General features: G+C 38.9%; 1 protein-coding gene across 2 annotated transcripts in view; it reads left to right on the top strand.

The window, feature by feature from the left end:
* The first annotated feature begins 3,510 nt into the window (after positions 1–3,510).
* Positions 3,511–20,613, top strand: part of LOC306860635 (brefeldin A-inhibited guanine nucleotide-exchange protein 2-like) — a 35,659-nt gene continuing 18,556 nt past the window's right edge. For both annotated transcript variants that reach the window (XR_013783395.1, XM_079402434.1), the window contains exons 1-18: positions 3,511–3,845; positions 8,603–8,633; positions 11,750–11,873; positions 12,434–12,580; positions 15,789–15,968; positions 16,083–16,398; positions 16,528–16,683; positions 16,767–16,885; positions 17,449–17,582; positions 17,837–18,071; positions 18,266–18,365; positions 18,483–18,622; positions 19,188–19,296; positions 19,371–19,560; positions 19,654–19,765; positions 19,841–20,046; positions 20,135–20,219; positions 20,440–20,611. Coding sequence is in view for 1 of the 2 variants with exons in the window: in XM_079402434.1 (XP_079258560.1) it covers positions 3,680–3,845; positions 8,603–8,633; positions 11,750–11,873; positions 12,434–12,580; positions 15,789–15,968; positions 16,083–16,398; positions 16,528–16,683; positions 16,767–16,885; positions 17,449–17,582; positions 17,837–18,071; positions 18,266–18,365; positions 18,483–18,622; positions 19,188–19,296; positions 19,371–19,560; positions 19,654–19,765; positions 19,841–20,046; positions 20,135–20,219; positions 20,440–20,611 (2,722 nt within the window). In the remaining variant the exon portion in view is untranslated. The remainder of the gene's footprint in view (positions 3,846–8,602; positions 8,634–11,749; positions 11,874–12,433; positions 12,581–15,788; positions 15,969–16,082; positions 16,399–16,527; positions 16,684–16,766; positions 16,886–17,448; positions 17,583–17,836; positions 18,072–18,265; positions 18,366–18,482; positions 18,623–19,187; positions 19,297–19,370; positions 19,561–19,653; positions 19,766–19,840; positions 20,047–20,134; positions 20,220–20,439; positions 20,612–20,613) is intronic.

The following is a 20,613-nucleotide window of genomic DNA, read 5'->3' as shown; positions in this document are numbered from 1 at the left end:
AAAATCACTGATTCTGTTCCTTGTTTGGTATGTTGGTCATGAAGAATTATTTTTATCTGTGATGTGTGTCAGTTTGAAATATATGCTGAAGGATCAGCATTGGAACCTGAATTCCGGAAATGTTGGGACATTTTTTTAAATTAGAATAAAATGAAAACTAAGAGACTTTCAAATCACATTTGCCAATATTTTATTCACAATAGAACACAGATAACATCATAAATGTTTAAACTGAGAAATTTTACACTTTTATCCACTAAATAAATGACCTCATTTTCAAATTTGATGCCTGCTACAGGTCTCAAAAAAGTTGGCACGGGGCAACAAAGGCCTGAAAAAGTAAGAAATTTTGAAAAGATTCAGAATCTCATCATCTACAGTGCATAACATCATCAAAAGATTCAGAGAAACTGGAGAAATCTCTGTGCGTAAGGGACAAGGCCCGAGGACCTTTGTTGGATGCATGGTCTTCGGGCCCTCAGACGACACTGCATCACTCATCGGCATGATTCTGTCATTGACATGGGCCCAGGAATACTTCCAGAAACCACTGTCAGTAAACACAATCTGCCTGCCATCTGCAGATGCCAACTAAAGCTCTATCAGGCAAAAAAGAATACAAATGTGAACATGGTCCAGAAGCGCTGTCATGTCCTGTGGGCCAAGGCTCATTTAAAATGGACTGTTTCAAAGTGTAAAAGTGTTATATGGTCAGACGAGTCCAAATTTGACATTCTTGTTGGAAATCACAGACGCCGTGTCCTCCGGGCTAAAGAGGTGGGAGACCTTCCAGCGTGTCATCAGCGTTCAGTTCAAAAGCCAGCATCTCTGATGGTATGGGGGTGTCTAAGTGCGTACGGTATGGGCAGCTTGCATGTTTTGGAAGGCACTATGAATGCTGAAAGGTATCTAAAGGTTTTAGAGCAACGTATGCTCCCCTCCAGACAACGTCTATTTCAGGGAAGGCCTAGTGTATTTCAGCAGGACAATGCAAAACCACATACTGCAGCTATTACAACAGCATGGCTTCATAGTAGAAGAGTCCGGGTGCTGAATTGGCCTGCCTGCAGTCCAGATCTTTCACCTATACTATAGAGAACATTTGGCGCATCATTAAACGAAAAATACGTCAAAGATGACCACAAACTCTTCAGCAGCTGGAAACCTATATCAGGCAAGAATGGGACCAAATTCCAACACCAAAACTCCAGAACCTCATAACCTTGATGCCCATACGTATTCAAACTGTTTTGAAAAGAAGAGGAGATGCTACACCATGGTAAACATGCCCCCGTCCCAACTATTTTGAGACCTGTAACAGGCATCAAATTTGAAATGAGCTCATTTAGTGGATAAAAGTGTAATATTTCTCAGTTTAAACATGTTATTTATGTTCTATTGTGAATAAAATATATTATTAAATATAATAAAAAAAATAATAATTTTATTCAAAAAAAAAAAAAATATCCCAACATGTTCAGAATTCGGGTTGTAATATGATCAGTCAAGTTTATTTGTAAAGAGCTTTTTACAATACATACAAAGCTTTATGTCTTTAGAACTGCTTTAAAGAAAACATGCTTTAAAATAACAGAAATGAAGTAGGATGGGTTTAAACGTCTGATGCAACTTCTGCCTTTGCTAAATTATTGGAATTAGACATACTGTATTCATGGGTATGTTTTTGATTGGATTTGATTTTTAGAGGAATTGAACAAGAACTTTTGTCCAAAAGAACAACTATTTAGCCTCATGTTACAACATCACTATTGCAGCCAGTGGTAAAATAAAAAGCTATGACTTGACATTAAAGGCTGTTTCAGTGACACTTTAAAAACATTTAAACAACTGGAAACTTTATATAACATTTATTATATCCTTATAAATTGAACATTAGATGTTAAGTTACACCATAGTGCTGAGAGGTGTAGGGCAGTAAAACTCAATGCCTGAACTCTGGTGTCAGGAGGCCACCCTGTGGTTAAAGCATGTAACAGCACCCAGTCTTCTGCTTCAACTGTGTAGCTTTATCAAACTGATCAAACGAATAAGTTTGATTTTCTAATTTTTATTATCGACCTTTGCACAATATAAAATACCCATGGTTTATGAATGAATATTTGTAATTTATTAAAAAAGCACAGTAAATGTCAATGTTATTCCATCAGATCCTCGTATTGTACTGTAAATATAGTACAGTTTGTAGCAACTGTTTCAACACCTGAATTCAGTTTCTAAAATTATATTCTGCTTTACACCATTATTTAGAGATTCTTTATTCGGATTTGTCTGACATGGCACCTGTCTTTACAAAGCTGATTAAAGACAGTTTTAATAAATAATGATTTTTTACACTAACAAAATAAGCAAAAATCAATAGCAAAATAAAATATACCACACCTATTTGAGCTACTCATATCTGTTTGTTATTGTAAATATACTCATAATAGCACAGATGATACAAAGAAGGCCACATGATGACTTGATACAAATGCAGTTAACATATTACACAGTATATGTTTGTTTGTTTGAAGCTTTTGTAGTTGAGTGAGTCTCTTAGTTGTCATCAGTTTGAAAAGATGGATCTCTCAGAATCATACAGTAACTGCTGGAAAGGGTTCAAACATGTAAACGATGCTGGAAAACAGAACCAGTTTGTGGGAACGAAAGGATTTTTCTGAGGGCAGTTTAACTGTTCAGGACAAACAAGGGATTCATGAACAGTCATCACAAAACAAGTCATGGATCAGCTCGGTAACAACACACTATTAAGAATCAAGCGTATATAAACTTTTAAACTGGGCCATTTTTATCAATTCAGCTATAATTTTGTCATGTTACTACATGTAAACATCTTTTATGTAAAATATCTTATTCTAAAACCATGTATTTTGTATCATCCCTCATATTTTGATAAAGTAATTAACAATTTGCAGATTCTGCAAGGTGTATGTAAACTTTTGACCATAATCCTCTCCAGCATCTGGGGCCCAATATGTACAACTTGAAGACAGAGGCACACATAACACTAAAATAATGCAGTACAATAATAAAAGTATATTCAGCCTATATATTGTTAGTTCGTGTTCTGTAATTGTAATCGTAATTGTTTTAAACCTTTTTTTAATGTGTTATCTTTTTAAAATATATGTTTATATTATACTACATAATTAACGATATGTTATGATTATTAGGCTACTGAGTATGTAGCTATATGATTTCAAATAACTATTTATAGACACCTAGAACCAAGTATAATCACACTTTTTTTTATAATAATCAGTTATTGAAATATTATTTATTGCGTTTAATTTGAGAAGTTTTTTCACTATGACTTAAATAAATTATATACTGGTGATCACACTGTTTAAAATGTCTTAAAACCGCATGCCAGCAAATATTTTTGTCTACCTGAGACCAAACTGTTCACTAAACACATGCCCCATTCATTTGCACCTCAAACCGAGCTCGTGCTCTGAATGTACACATCAGTGTAAGCGCCCGCGGGTCACGTGATGTGACGTACGGCCAACATGGCGACGCAGTGCTGAGATAGCAGCGTCCAACCGAACCAGCGACAACATCGGCCCGCTCCTGGCACCCTCACACCCCTGCCAAACCGCAGGGAACGGGCCAGGAATGACGGCCTGAAGGACTACTTTAACACGTCGACCGAGAGATGAAAGAACAGGAACAGCTGGAAACCCATCGACGGCATACGCAGACAGAAAGCCTGAGCACTAAGAGCATGTTTCTGTCTCGGGCGCTGGAGAAAATCCTCGCGGATAAGGAGGTGAAGCGGAGCCAACACAGCCAGCTGCGCAAGGCCTGTCAAGTGGCGCTGGGTGAGTTTCTTTTATTAATTACCTGTCAGGCCTCAAACACACCACTGAGATCCCCCTCTGCCCCCTGATATCCTAAATTAACGTTAAAGTCTGGTTAGCGGGCTAATCCAGCACGCGTCTGTGTGTCAAGACTCCGTTGTTTCATTTTGCCTTAAGTTGACATTGTAATGCTTTCCATCGGCTATATAATGTTACATTATTATGAATGAGATGTTAGCAGCAGAGTAAATGCCATGTCTGGGAGTCCAGCACCTCTTGTTGTGGTTATCTCGAGCTGTTAGCATGTGTTAGCTGGAATCAACTGCTATCCGACACGCTACAGATTTTGTTGCTGTTATATCGACTTTGACAGATTGGTGATTTATTGCTCCCTTATTGATTAAAGATCACTCCCTGATGTACAGAATCGATCCGTATTATGAGTAACATCTTAAAGGAACAGTTCACTCTAAAAATTAAGATGGTTTCATTTACTCGCACTCAAAGAGTTGGCTTGATCAATCACCATTCATTTTTATTACATCTTTCAATGGTATTAAATGGTGACTTGAAGCTTTCTGTCTGTGGCATCGGGCCTATTTCACTGCTGTTATTAAACTTTGATCCAGAAAGTCATAATTTTCTCACTTCACTTGTCATTCCAAACATGTCATTTTGTTCTGTTGCACAAAAAGATGAAGAATTCAAATTCAAATTCAAATTTTATTTGTCACATACATATACATACGTAGTACGACATGTAGTGAAATGTATTGTACGACTGTCCAACAAATTGTCCAACAAAATTAGAAAAACCTCAAGTTTACAAAAATACAAATAGAAAAAGTACAGTAACCATATATACAGAATAAACTAGCAATAAAATAAAATAACAAATAGATATGAGAATAAAAAATAGAATATGATTCTATATAGATTCTATAAAAAGTAAAGTGTATGTCAGTGATAAAGTGTCCGTGTGCTGTGCTGTGCAGTGCAGTAAAGTGTATAAGTGAGTAAAAGGATACTAAAGACAAAGACAAATGGTATGTAAGTCCCACTCATTTATCCTTCCGTAACCTTCTACAAATTAGTGCAGATTGTACTTGAAAAATGTGCAAAGTGGAAGTGTGGGGTGATGTGATTATAGTGGAGAGTGGTTAAGACTCCGAATGGCCTGCGGGAAGAAGCTCCTCCTCATTCTCTCTGTGTTCGCCTTCATGGAGCGGAAGCGTCTCCCTGAACGCAGCAGAGAAAAGAGTCCATTGTTGGGATGGCTGAGGTCCTTCACTATCTTCCTGGCCCTGGTCAGGCACCGCTTGCTGTAGATGTCCTGCAGGTTAGGGAGCTCGGTGTGAATGGTACGTTCCGCTGAACGCACCACCCTCTGGAGGGCTCGTCTGTCCTGCATAGTGCAGTTCCCGAACCAGGAAGTGATGCTGCCCGTCAGGACGCTCTCGATGGTGCAGGTGTAAAAAGTCTTAAGCACCCGAGAGGGAAGTCTAAAGTCCTTTAAGCGTCTCAGATGGTACAGACGCTGCCTGGCCTTCTTCACCAGGGTGCTGGTATGACAGGACCAAGTCAAGTCCTGCGTGATGTGAACACCCAGGTATCTGAAGCTGTCCACTCTCTCCACTGGAGTCCCGCTGATCGTGATCGGCTGGTACGACCGCTCCTGCTTCGTACTGAAGTCCACTATCAGCTCCTTAGTTTTGCTGATGTTCAGGTGTAGACTATTCACCTGGCACCAACTCTCCAGGTTCTTAATCTCCTGTATGTAGGCCGTCTCGTCGTTGTCTGAGATCAGGCCCAACACAACAGTGTCATCAGCAAACTTAATGATGGTGGTGGAGTTGGAAGTGGCCACACAGTCATAAGTGTACAGTGAGTACAGCAGGGGGCTCAGAACACAACCTTGAGGGGCTCCAGTGCTTAGGGTGATGGAGGATGAGGTGTGTTTACCCATCCGTACGGCTTGCTGTCTGTCCTTCAGGAAGCTGGAGATCCATTGGCACAAGGATGTGCTGAGACCAAGGACCTCCAACTTGGAGGTGAGTGTGGAGGGAATTATGGTGTTAAACGCTGAACTGTAGTCCACAAACAGCATTTTTACATAATTCCCTTTTCTGCAGTCCAGGTGACTTGTTGTGGTGTGGAGGAGGTGTGAGATGGCATCCTCCGTGGAGCGGTTATGTCTGTATGCAAACTGTAGTGGATCCAGTGTGTCTGGTAGTGATGCAATGATGAAGTCTCTGACCAGTCTCTCAAAGCACTTCATCACCACTGATGTGAGGGCTACAGGGCGATAGTCGTTTAGGCAGGTGGGCTGCGGTTTCTTGGGGACAGGAACAATGGTGGACTGCTTAAAGCATGAGGGGACTATGGACTGTTCCAGGGAGAGGTTGAAGATCTCGGTGAACACCGGTGCTAGCTGGTCAGCGCAGGCCTTCAGAACCCGACCTGTGATGCCATCTGGTTGCCATCTGGTTGCCAGAATGTTGGTAGCCACATTATTTTGGTCAGCATTGACTTCCATTGTATGGACACAAAAAGGGGGTGAGCAAATTATGACAGAGTTTTCAAGAATTATCCTTTTAATTTGATGATTTTTCTAGTGATATATGTGGTTAGCATTAGCTGCTTGGTCTGTGTTCCCATTTTTAGTCAATAACTTCCTGGAGTATCCATTCCTATTTTTATGTGTAAGCTGGATATGCAGGTTAGACTCATTTGACTCGTCCCGTCTGCACTGCATCACTTATTTACAAAGTTAATGTGCACACGGTGAGACAGGAGGATCTAGTTTCTTAGTGAGCTTTTCCGAACTAACCTTTGTTCTGAAGTGTCAATCTAAAAATAGTTCCAAAAAATCTCCATGTATTTTATTGTAAACTTCTGTTGTTTTGTCTTTTGGTATGTTTGAGGTTTGATCCTGAAAGTCTATAGAGTTGTTCAGCCATTTGGCTGTTAATGTAATGCAACTTCCTAGTGGGTTTGTTTGAATGCTCTCAGATACACGTCATTCAAACAGACACTCCCTCATTTCCTTGTCATGTTAGTAAATGAGGCTGACTAACATACAGACCTATTTACACAGTCCACTGGCCACCCGGATACACTGCTAGGCAATGGCTTAGTTTGCTGTGCTGCCTGGATACATGTTACACTTTTGAGTATTACAGGTTGCCAGATAAAAACATAGTTCTTAAAATGTGCATCTTATGAAATGTGTTGTTGCTTAACATCAGTTTCCTGTACCTTCTTGTGAGCAGATGGCTGTCTGATAATGAATAAGGATTCATTTGTAGATTTTTCTTGAATATCGGAGGCACGGAAAACTGTATCAATATGTCATCCCATCTCATCCCAGTAACCTTGTTTATTTATTTTAAAGTAATAGTTCTCCCTGAAAGGAAAATTGTAATTTATATATTTTTTCTATGTGACTTTCTTTCTTCTGTGAAAGACAGAACAGGTTGTAATTTTTGAAGAATGTAATTGCTTGTGGTTTTCCAGGTATTCAAAAGTGATACAATAGTTTTGTTAGAAATCTAAATCTGTTATGCACTTATAATTTTCCCCTTCAGTGGGCTGTTAGCTGCCTTGATCACTGAATCAGTGAGCTGACCTCGAGAACTAGATCTGTCTGATTCATGAACGAATCATTCAGACCTGTCTTGTGAACCATATCGACCGATTCACTGAAAAGACACAGCATAAAGAACAATTTAATCACAAAATTGGATTTAGGATGGGCTGGGATAGTTGTTCAGCTATTTAACAATCAACTTGTTGAATTAGTGATGTTGACAAGGTGTATTTAAAGGATTCTTTATGGAGCTGATTCAAGACATTCACTGTCACAATTAAAATTGCCTGCTGTGAACAGAAATTGGATGTTTTCATTGTTATTCTCAATCTGCAGGTGCATTTGTGCAGAGATTTAAGTATAGTATTTATCTGCAGTCTTAGGTGTCGGTCAGAATGCAGAAACTGTTTTCAGGAATAATTGGCTTTTATATTCACAGGCACATATTCAGTATTTCTAACTTTTATGCAGTGCAAGTCAGATGGACACGTAGGATACTTTTATGGTTCGTTTTGGAGCTTGAAAGGTCCAGTTCCTGTTAATTGTGATTGCATAAAAATAGAGCGATCGGCACATTTTTCCAAAATTGCTCCTTTTGTGTTTCACATAAAAAAGCTTTACAGCTTACACATGTAGCATGATATTGAGTAGATGACAGAATGTTCATTTCTGGGTGAATTATTGCTTTAACTTAAGTTTACTTTGAGCACTTCGGCTATAAAGGTACATACTACTCTATAGACACTTTTCCTACAATAATAGTCTCATTAATACCCTTAATGGAAATTGCAGATAAGCACAACCAGTACTGTATCATTGCTGTATCTTGCTGAGTAGTCAGTGTTTTTTATTAGGGATAGTGTGTGCATTTTATGCTTTGGCAGTAATAGGGTACATATTCCTGCTGCTGCACTGTAGATGTAATTTCCTCCCCATCGTCCGGATCACTTTGTTGTCCTACTGAATGCATAATCTGAATACTTGAAAAACCTAGTCCAGACAGCCTAATACTCTAATACCCTAATGTAAATGTAAATACCAAGACACCGTTGTAGTAGTTTCCTGAATTAGCACTCACTCTGCTTTGTGACAAAAAGACGTGAGTTGATGTGTTAATTTGTCTCTCTCTCTCTCTCTCTCTCTCTCTCTCCCTCTCTCTCTCCCTCTCTCTCTCTCTCTCTTTTTTTAGATGAAATCAAGTATGAACTGGAAAAGCAGAAGTAAGTTTACATCTCATTTACCAACATGCACCATCCAAGCAAATATTTCCTGTGATCTACATTGATGTAGCATTAAAGGGGTCATCGGATGCCCATTTTCCACATGTTGATATGATTTTTTTTTATAGTCTTCATGAAATGTCAGCAAAATACTTTGGTTAAAGATGCAGTGTGTAATATTTAGGATGATCTATAGACAGAAATGCAATATAATATACATAACTACTAGGGGTGTAACGATACGCATATTCGTATTGAACCATTCGGTACGAGGCTTTTGGTTCGGTACGCATTACAAATCGAACGATTCGTTGGACTAATTCTATTACATTTGGAAAATAAAAGAGCTTAAAGTGTGTGAAATATAATGTTCTCAGTGCCACTGCACTCAACAAGGCAGCCTAAACGATGTAACAGGCAACGTGCTGTCTGCCCCGCGATAACCTCCCCTTGCTGGGCTGCATCAAAAGACGATGATTTTGGCAATATTAGAGTATTTGGCATTTCCAATTAATGTAGGCCTGTTACGTTCTTATTTTTATTAGGCCTATTATTATTAAGTAACTTTTTTTTTTATTAAATTTAAATTACAATTAATTTGTCCTGCAATAATTACCACATAACTGACACGCTGCGAAGATAAGATTAGGCTATTTACTCCTCAATTAAAATGTTTTTAAAAAACGGGTCTATTAGGCTATGCAATTATAGTCCTATAATTAAAATATTAACACTGCAGTCATCAGTAAAAATCAATGAAATAAAAAGCACCGACTTTATTTCAAGCACAGACTTTCAAAAACTACCTGTTTAACACGAAATATGTTTTTTCTCATTTTTTTTCACTATGTATGGGCCACAAGAGAAATATTAAGGGAATAAATAAAAACAGCTATGGCCTATATCGTTATTGTCAGTCATGTGTCGTGTGTGTCATGTGTTTCGCTCTTGTGTCCTTATTTGGTTTGTTTCCTGTCCTCGTCTAGTGTGATTATGAGTTATGTCCCTGCTGTGTTTGATTGTTAGTTTTATCCTGTGCATTTAAGTCCTGTCTGTTCAGTTATATTTTGTCTGGTCTACTCGTTACTCCTGGTGTTCCTGTTTGCCTGCCCTGCCTTGTCTTGCCCTGTTGAGTTATATTAAAGACTGTATATTTGAGTTTATCCTCATCTCGTGTTCCTCTTTCCTCCCCGGTGTTTGCAACGTGACAGTTATCAGCATATGTTGAAGTAGATTCGTCTCGGCGTCTCTGAGAGAATAAGCGGCGTCAGATGCCGAAAGCTCCATCATAACCTCCATTATTTTTACTTTCACTTTCTGCATAGTGAATTGACTGAGATTGTTCACCAGCATAAATATTGCGCAAAGTTTGCACGTGGGCAAACGCGTGGTTGTCTGATAAACATTCTCACCTTCATGGTTTAAAACAGAAATATTTCCATCATTGCGACGTAACCAATTACCCCGCCCCGCGTATTGAATACGTACCGAACCGTGACACCACTGTGTCGTATAGAACCGAACCGTTTCTAAAAACATTGATATGATGAACAAGTAACAGTAATATTCTCAATAACATCGGTTTATTGAATAATTAAGTAAATATAATTCCTTAATTTACCTTTGTAAAGAAACCTCATTGCTTTCTGCTGTCTCAGACGACGGCATCTTATGGCGCTTTGCCACTGCATGGTACGGCACAGTACAGTTCGGTACGGTTCACTTTTGGGGGGTTTTCCACTGGGTACAGTACCTGGCACTACCTCGTGTACTACCTCGGTTGAGGTTCCAAGCGAGCCGTACCGTTACTAAAATGTGACGTGTAAACTCTGCTGATCCCTGATTGGCTGGAGAAAATCGTCAATGCCTGCGTCATTGAACTTGCAACACGAGACACAACAGACTCGCTAGATTGAAATCAGCACAGCCAGCGAAGGATCGAACGCAACTGTTTTGAGTAAGCACACCTTTTTTTACCAACCAAAAAATGGCTGTTTCGTTGTCTGTTGAGGAAGTACAGATGTTCCTCTTGTTGATAGCCGAGGAGCGGATCCAGCGAGAGAAAAAACGTTTTTCAGGAATCACGGCAATAGAGGCGGTATCTATAACGACATATGAATAATACCGCCCTCTCTAAAGCGGCACTAAACTGCAGTGGAAACACAAACTGAACCGTACTGAGCAGATCCATTAGTCCTGTGTTGGCCACTGTAGCTTCTCTAAAGGGAGGGGTGAGTGATGGACTGAACCGTTGGTTGCAATTCGTAACCTCACCGCTAGATGCCGCTAAAATCTACACACTGCACCTTTAAAATTCTGCAGTGGTTGTGTAAATAACACTCTTTTTATCTTGTCAGAAACAGCTCTGTTCACAAGGTTCGATGTCCCTTTAATGCTAATGCGCTACTGCTAACCCCGCCCCTCTCTGCCGGTTTTTTTTGTGTGTGTTTGATGGCGCGTTACCATCAAAAACAAAACTAATCCACTGCATCCTCAGTGGCTCTGATGTTGGGAGAAAATGAAGATTTATGTTCACTTTTACATCCAACTACAAAACACCTGCATTGCTTACGAGGCGTTGCTACAGCCGCTTGAGCATGGAGAAAATGACATACAACAGGCGTAAATATGCACAGGATGGGATATCCAGTATGGCACAGTCTTTCAGCGGTCATGGGCGGGGCCTGAGCAGTATGATGTCATACTGCTCATAAAAACAAAACGGCTAGATAATCGAGACTGTTTAGGTTTTTTGGGGATAAAAAAAGTGGATTTTTATCATTGTAGGAGGTTATGTCCACACACTGCAAAGACACATTTAAATGTGAACACCATGAATTTTGCATCCGATGTCCCCTTTAAAAGAATGGTTATTGTGTTTTTATGAAAATTCTCTCTGGCGCTTAATCCTCTTCATTCTCAACCATCATGGTTACGTAATAATTTCAGATACTGGTCACATTCATGTGCATAAAAACCCAAAATGCTTAAGGGCTACTGACATGAAGATGTTTTAAATGTTTGTTGCTGTGTAATATTCAGTGAATGAAGTATGTTTCTGTGCTGCATGGTTATTCCCGTTTACTGACCTGTGCTGTGAATCTTGTGTGTGCCAGGGATGGCACTGTTGTTCCTCCCAGAGCCAATTACATTGAGGCTGACAAGTACGTCCTGCCTTTCGAGCTGGCATGTCAGTCCAAGTGTCCACGTATTGTCAGTACGTCTCTCGACTGCTTACAGGTATGCAGAGTTCTCATTCACTTCAATCTATGGCAGTGCTTCATCATACTCAACATTAATGCATTTAAAACACCTGTTTTTCGGTTTAGTTTTTAATTATTGTAAAAAGGAGTTTTTGACGTGTGACTTAAATGTATTTGTTTAGCCTGCACAGGAAAACTGATTGTGAAATCCCTAAGATCATGAAGCTTGTACAAACCTGAGAGTTATGACTATTGAATGAATTCAAATACACTGTATGAATTAATGTGTTGCACGGTAATACCTCCATTGCGTATGTTGTCTCACGCTACTCTGTTATTGCAGAAGGGCATCTCTGGCAAACCTCCCATTATTACTACAGCAGATGATGTAGCTATTTCAGATATTGCCTACACTGTGTGAACAACTGGATCTGTTTCTGTTTGTTCAGACAGTGATCATGGAAGCTGGATTTCATTACTTGAAAAATTCGGTCTAGTTCATTCTACTTATGGAAATAGCAGTTCAATAGTTTTAATATTTCCATTCATTTAATCATTCCACTCATACATTTTCTCACTTTCTTTTATTCATCACAGAAACTCATTGCGTATGGGCATATCACGGGGAACGCCCCTGACAGCGGAGCTCCAGGAAAACGGCTGATTGACCGGCTGGTGGAGACCATCTGTAACTGCTTCCAGGGACCCCAGACTGATGAGGGGGTGCAGCTACAGATCATTAAGGTAAAACAACAATCCATCACTCCTTTTTCCTTTTTTTGAGACAGGCACTTCTTGATATTGAAATTCATGTTTGATGGCCGATGTAATGCAAATATGTGTAATACAATGTATTACATATACATACACTACGGTTCAGAATTTTGGGGTAAGCTTTTTTTTTTTTAAATTTAATTAAATTTTTTATTAATACTTATGTTCAGCAAGGTTATTAGCACATGATGCTTTAAATTGGTGACACTATAAAGACATTTATTATGTTACATTATAATGTTACGTTATATGCATTTTAGAGGTGTGCGATATGACGATTTTTGATCGTGGACGATAAAAATGTCTCCACGATCTGCTTTTGAAGAAATATCGTAGTATCGTGCTACAGCACACATTGTCAAATACCGTTCTGGTGCCTCCGTCTCTATGTACTGTACAACACGACATATAGCAGTAGAGTTACTCTGACAGGACACTGCACTTATTCGCGATAGCAAAAGTACATTATTTGCACACAAGCCTTGCTGGTTAAGTGTTTAATTTGCGCGCTGGTCTGACGTGCGCTTTTTCTGAGCACATACACCTGAAGCACGCGCACTAAAAAGCCTGTCTAACAGCGCCTGATTACTCAACTAACTTATCTTTTGCGTTAATACTGTCAAAACACACAAGGTTTACATACAGACCGAGTTGGTTATCTCTAAAATGAAAGTAAATAGTTAAGAGAGAAACCTGTATATTAGATGCGTGCAGGTCTTAAAGGGACAGGACACCAAACATGCTGTCGACTGTCATTAAAGGGATAGTTCACCCTAAAATTAGATTTCTGTCATTATTTGCTCACTCACATGTTGTCCCAAACCTCTATTAATTTCTTGTGCTGAACCCAAAATAAGATATTTTGAAGAATGAGGGTAACCAAACAGTTGCTGGTCTACATTGACTTTGATTGCAGGAAAGAACAATCCTATGGAAGTCACTGCGGACCAGCAACTGTTTGGATTTCCACCTTCTTCAAAATAGCATTTATGTTCAGCAGAAGAAAGAAACTCATTCAGGCTTAAAACAACTTTTGAGTAAACGATGGTATAAAAATAAAACATTATGACAGAATTGACAGACAGATGACAGAATATTTATTTTTGGGGGAACTATTCATTTAACGTTAACAAAACAACAAAACGCAAAGAGAAAAATCACTCACTATTCTTGACTGAAAATCTTTAATACAGATGCTTTAGGAGTCAGTCTATATAGTGTTTTGTTTTTATATTTGTTCATTCATTTTCATTGAATTCTCTGCTAAATACACCTATTGTACCTGGAAATAAAGCACTGTTTGTTTTATTTGTATATTATGTGTATTTGTAATGTGTATCTTTGTTCTTATTTTTTAATAAGAAAGATAAAATAATGACAAAGATGTTTATCTTCACCCACTTTGGCCTAAATATCTGCCATGTCTTTTTTTGTTGTTTTTTTGGTACCTTTAAAGGCTTTGCCTTTCTAGTTTGACTGTAATGTTCAGACAAATTGTAAAACCAAAATAGTAAAACCAACATGACAAAGAATCTTGATTAGAATTGTGATATTTCTAAATAAATTTGTGATATGATATTTTTTCCATACCTCTAATGCATTTATAATCAGTGTTGGGGAAAGTTACTTTTAAAAGTAACACATTACAATATTGTGTTACTCCCTAAAAAAGTAACTAATTACTTTACTTAGTTACTTTTTATGGAAAGTAATGCGTTATTTATTTTAAAAAGTAACTGAAATTAGTTATTTTACCACAGTAGTTACTTATAAAAAGTTATGTGATTACGTAACTCGTTACTTGTAATGCGTTACCCGCACACACTGTTTATAATGTTACAAAAAATCCTATTTTAAATAAATGCTGTTTTTTGTTCATCAAAAAATCCACAAAAATATTATTAACAAAGTCCCTTTCAAGGAAAGGGCCATATTTCTAGTTCACTCGTCGGCCATATTTGCAACGCCTGCGGGCAGCTCAAACAAGACCAAGTCCTATATAAATGAATGGGGGAATCCTGAAATCTCAAAAACTCCTCGCTGAACTCACAAATATATTACATATTTCAAATCGGGAACAAAATCTGAAATGAACTGCCCCGTGAATGTTGTTTCTTATGCTCAAATAGCATTTACAATTTTTCAGGCTAGACCAACCAATGCACATTGAAGCTTTGAACTGGAGCTTTTAGCAACCGCTACAGTGATGCAATAATTTTACCAATCAGCGATTGGCTCTTTCATTTAGAAGGCGGGACTATTCCGACTATTCACTAAGTGCAGGAGTGAACCATCTTTGTATTTCTATAGTCTTTGATATTAAGCAGCATAATGGTTTTCAACATTAATAATAATTTTATATTTTTCTTGAGCAGTTCAACTTTGCCATTACAAGAATAAATGGCAGAATAAATGAAAATCAAAAACTTAAATTGTAATAATATTTCACAATATTACTGTTTTTATTGTGTTTCTGATTAAATAAATGCAGCCTTGGTGAGCATAAGAGACTTCTTTCAAAAACAGTACAATATATTAAATTACTTTAACCAAGGTTTACTCTGTCATTGGTTTTAAATAATTAATCAAAATTTTTGGGAAGACAAATTACAATATAGTATCAATTCATAGTTTCATCATAAAAAATCGGTTTGACTTTGCAGTAAGTTCACCTGGTCACTGCGGTGAAGCTCATGCCAAAGTAATCAGAGCTTCTTCTGTATTCAGCTCCTACCTCAACAAACTTGAGTCATACAAGACACTATGGGTGAACTTTAGTTAACAGGCAGCTAGACGATCATATAAGTTGAGAAAACCATGATTACCTTACAACATTTGCAACATAAGCTGAGCATTAAAGTACAAAGTCTTTTTTTTTTTTATCCAAGCCTAACTCTTATCATTTTAGATAAGCATGCAGTGTGGAAGATTTTCTTATATTCTATTCTCTATAAAAGGAGAGTAAGCAGTAGAGAGTAGTAGTTTGCACAAAGAGGTTGGGCAGTTTTACCACCAAGATGTGTACATAAGATTAAATGATTATCTGAGAGGGCCACCCATTAAAGATCTTGTTTTCATCAATGTCATTATTTACCTGCATAATGCTTCAAGCCATAAACTTGTCATTGCATAAATTGCCATAATCTGTGATTTCTTCATGCATTGTGTTACTCTATAGGCTCTGCTGACTGCTGTGACATCACCACACATAGAGATCCACGAGGGAACGATTCTCCTCACTGTCCGCACCTGCTACAACATCTACCTGGCCAGCCGCAACCTGATCAACCAGACCACGGCCAAGGCCACTCTCACACAGATGCTCAATGTCATCTTCACCCGTATGGAGAACCAGGCGGTTAGTAACAACTCTGTTTAGATGTGAGGTCTCACCCTGGTGGAACTATGGGTGCCATTATCGTTTGACTAAAACTGGGAAACTAGGTTTGAATTTCTAATGGCTCTCATGTAGGCTCTGGAAGCTCAGGAAGCAGAGAAGGAAAGACAACGTCTGCAGCTGCGCAATCCTTCTCCAGTATCCAGTAACCCTTCACCTGTGGCCCAAAACCCTTCCCCAACTCCTGGTCGGGGGTCTGGATCGCCATGGCTCGGACGAGCCCGCTCAGAACAGAACGGACCCCCATCCCCCTCTCTCAGCCCCCCTGGGGTCCCCTCCACTCCTTCCACCCCCCAGGACTCATCCTCCATCAATGGCCAGCCAGAAGAGTCAAAGTCAGAAGAGGAGTTTGCCACAGATAAACAGAGCACAAAGGAAATTGCACACCCAGGTACGGGAATCACTGGTGTCGGGATATATGAGAAATGACTCCAAATTATACGGTTCTGGCAATTTCCTGTTATCTTTCAGAAAGCAGTTTTGATGCACTTTATTTTATTTAATTTGACTGTTTTTAAAGATGAAGAGATTCAGGAGTCAGACCAGACGACTTCATCAGTGGCAGGAGGTGTTGAGGGAGAGGAGGCCCATCCGCAGCCTGAGACAGAAGCAGGCACTGAGGTTCAGGAAGAGACTGAGCCAGACAGTGGACTGGGAGATAGCTCTGTGGAAGGAGGTATGTCACACTGGAAATAGTTGACTGTAGCTTTATGTGAACCTAGAACATAGTAGTCACTCCTGCATCTGTTTCCACTACAGGCTTAGATCAACATTCTGACTCAGAAACCAAAGTGCCGCCCCCTGTTGTTCGAGTCGACACACAGCAGATGAATGGAATGGTGGACGACCGTGGCTCAGAGTCCTCCTCAGATATTCTGGTGTGTTTCTTACTGTACAGTTTTCTAATGGAGGGCAAGTAATACACTTTAATTTGTTTTTCATTTATTTAATAAGACATACATGACCGTTCAAAAGTGGGGTCAGTAATTGTTAATTAATTAGTCAGTTAAAGTGATTAAATTGAGCAAAAGTGACAGTTAAAACATTAAATGGTATTTCTAACTTTATCAATCAAACAATACTGAAAAGTCTAAAGATTTTCAGAACATTATTAAGCTGTAAAACTGTTATAAAAAGAAATATATTTTTTGAGCAGCAAATCTGCATATTAGAAGAGTCTTCAAAAACATTAAAAAATCTTACAGAGACTTTTAAACGGAAGTCTATAATGACACAATTAGACTATATCTTATTAGATAGATAGATAGATAGATAGATAGATAGATAGATAGATAGATAGATAGATAGATAGATAGATAGATAGATAGATAGATAGATAGATCGATGGAAATGGATAGATAGATATAAATATAGCTATATGCAACTAGACTATACATTTTTACTTGTGCTCTGACTGGTATTTTGTTTCTTTTCTGAACAGGATGCAGAAGCCATTCAGGGCAGTCAGACAGCTGCTCGTTTTTCGCACATCCTACAGAAAGACGCCTTTCTCGTGTTCCGCTCCCTCTGCAAGCTTTCCATGAAGCCCCTGGCTGATGGACCACCCGACCCAAAGTAAGAACCTGGAGAGGAAATTTATTTGCAGTAGATTAAATATTAGATGACAAATCAGTCAAGTAAATATTTTTCAACTTATTTTATGTGAAAGACAAGTAAATGATGAATCATGTCAGTAGCGTGATCATAAAAACTGAGAGGTTGCTGGAGGAGATCTGAGTGTTCTGCTTCCCTATAGAAAGATTTGGAATTAATTAGCCATTATTTGGAAATGTGTTCAGTTTCATGCTGCTGTAATTTTTCACTTTCAGGTCCCATGAGTTGCGCTCTAAGGTGGTTTCCCTGCAGCTTTTGCTGTCAGTGTTGCAGGGGGCTGGACCTGTTTTCAGAACCCATGAGATGTTTGTGAACGCCATCAAACAGTACCTGTGTGTGGCGCTCTCCAAAAACGGGGTCTCCTCTGTGCCTGAAGTATTTGAACTGTCTCTTGCCATCTTCCTTACCCTGCTCTCCCACTTCAAAGTGCACCTCAAGATGCAGATTGAGGTAAAAAAAAATATCAGATGCTCAGGTACTGTTTGTACACACTTGACTAAATTTGTTTCTCATGATCTTCAAAACTTGTGCTTGGATGTATTAAATTAGTTTAACAGACAAATATAAATTATTCCTACATGATTTTTAAACTAATATATTATTTCTTATTTCCATTTCTTCTTTTTTTGTCTCTTTTGTTTCAGGTATTCTTCAGGGAGATCTTTCTAACAATCCTGGAGACGTCATCCAGCTCCTTCGAGCACAAGTGGATGGTCATTCAGACTCTTACTCGAATATGTGCAGGTTGGCGCACCTCAGTGTACATTTGCACACAACATGGGCACACACACACAAACTTCTCATACATTATTGGCTCAAGTATCAAACGAATTGTGAATGAGTCTGCTGCTCTTCTCACAGATGCACAATGTGTGGTGGACATTTATGTGAACTATGACTGTGATCTCAACGCTGCCAATATTTTTGAGCGGCTGGTAAATGACCTGTCTAAAATCGCCCAGGGAAGGAGTGGACAGGAGCTCGGCATGACTCCACTACAGGTAGCAGTCATCATGTTCGAACCATAACATTAGCGTACTTTACATGGCATGGTATTATTTTTAATTGTACATAATATAACATATGCCATAAAATTAAGATCATTTAGCATATTCTTTGATCTGAAACAACCTAAATAAGGTAAAAATATCAACAAAAGTAATTAATCATGAAAAACAACATTAGCAAAAACACTTTCGAAAGAGTACAAACATCTCTAGTAAAAACAGGTGGCATGTTATTTTATATCACAGTATGTCATATAATGTAGATTTAAAGCAGATGCTTTAATCTGTAATTACTCAAAATGTGGAAAAAATATATTAAAAAATGTTTGTTTTTAATCTTTTTCTTAAAATATAAAAAGATGTCATTAATCATAAGTGGCATTGACAAAAATATTAGCAATGCCACAATACTACATTTTAAAAATAATTCTAGAACAGTACAAACTAATCCAGTAAAAAAAACCAAGTGCATGATTCACTAGAGTGAAAATCTTCCCCAACCACACTGTTTGTGTGTAATAATTAATTTAGAGTTGATCGGTTAATGATTCATTTGCAGGAGCTGAGTTTGAGAAAGAAAGGGCTGGAGTGTCTGGTGTCCATTTTGAAGTGCATGGTGGAATGGAGCAGAGACATGTACGTCAACCCCAACCTGCAGGCCAACCTTGGTAAGACAACACTGAGATCTGTTTTAATCGTCTGTATCATCAGAATTTTAAGTCTAGACTGTGTTGCGCTGCAGGTCAGGAACGTCCAGCAGAGGGCGACAGTGCGGATGGGAAGCTCCATGAGAATCTTTCCTCTCGCAGAGATAGTGTGAGCTCTCTGGACTCCACTGTGTCTTCTGGAGTTCAGCAGTCTCAGCTGGATCACCCCGAGCAGTATGAAGTCATCAAACAGCAGAAAGAGATCATCGAGCATGGCATTGAGCTGTAAGGTGTCTTTTTTTTTTTTTTTTTTTTTTTTTTAAGGGTCTTTATTTTTTCTTCCATATTTTTCTTTGACCATTTCTGTGTTTCTTAAAGGTTTAACAAGAAATCAAAAAGGGGATTGCAGTACCTGCAGGAGCAAGGCATGCTGGGCACCACACCAGAGGACATCGCACAGTTCCTGCAACAGGAGGAGCGATTGGATACTGTAAGTTCTTGCTTGTTTTCAGTCATGGATAAATTAGTGCACCAAGACTTAGGTTTTGCTGTGTCATGTTATCAGACTCAAGTTGGCGAGTTCCTGGGAGAGAATGTGAAGTTTAATAAAGAAGTGATGTATAGCTATGTGGACCGGCTGGACTTTTGTGGCAAAGACTTTGTGTCAGCGCTCCGTGCCTTCCTGGAAGGCTTCAGGCTTCCAGGTGAAGCCCAGAAAATCGATAGGCTCATGGAGAAGTTTGCCGCTCGATACCTGGAGTGCAATCAGGGGTAAGTTCTGAAGTCTGAGGAGGGAGTTGTATATTTGTAAGGCTTGCTGGGGTTTGTGTTTGTGCTGACTCTGTCTGTTGTTATGTAGGCAGACTCTGTTTGCCAGCGCAGACACGGCTTACGTTCTGGCCTACTCCATCATCATGTTAACCACCGACCTGCACAGTCCACAGGTAAGACTACTTTTTGTTTTGCTCACTTATCTCCCTTCTCTCCTTTTGCTTTGCTTTGTGTTTGCTAAGAGACCTTGGCAACTAACCAGAACCTTGGTAACTACAAAACCACAGTCTTGCAACCATCCAGCATTTAGAAACATTCAAAAAAAAAAAAGCAAACATGTTTTTATTTCCATGAAATGTAAAAATCAATTTTTTTTTTCTCTCTTTTCTTCAGGTGAAGAACAAAATGACGAAGGAGCAGTACATAAAAATGAACCGTGGCATTAATGACAGTAAGGACCTGCCCGAGGAGTATCTCTCCTCCATCTATGACGAAATTGCAGGAAAGAAGATTGCTTTGAAGGAGAGCAAAGAATACTCCATCACTCCCAAATCCAGCAAACAGAGT

Source organism: Barbus barbus (assembly GCF_936440315.1).
Source record: "Barbus barbus genome assembly, chromosome: 41".
Lineage (NCBI taxonomy): Eukaryota > Metazoa > Chordata > Actinopteri > Cypriniformes > Cyprinidae > Barbus > Barbus barbus.
The sequence above is the reverse complement of the archived record's forward strand: the minus strand, read 5'-3'. Positions and strand labels throughout refer to the sequence as shown.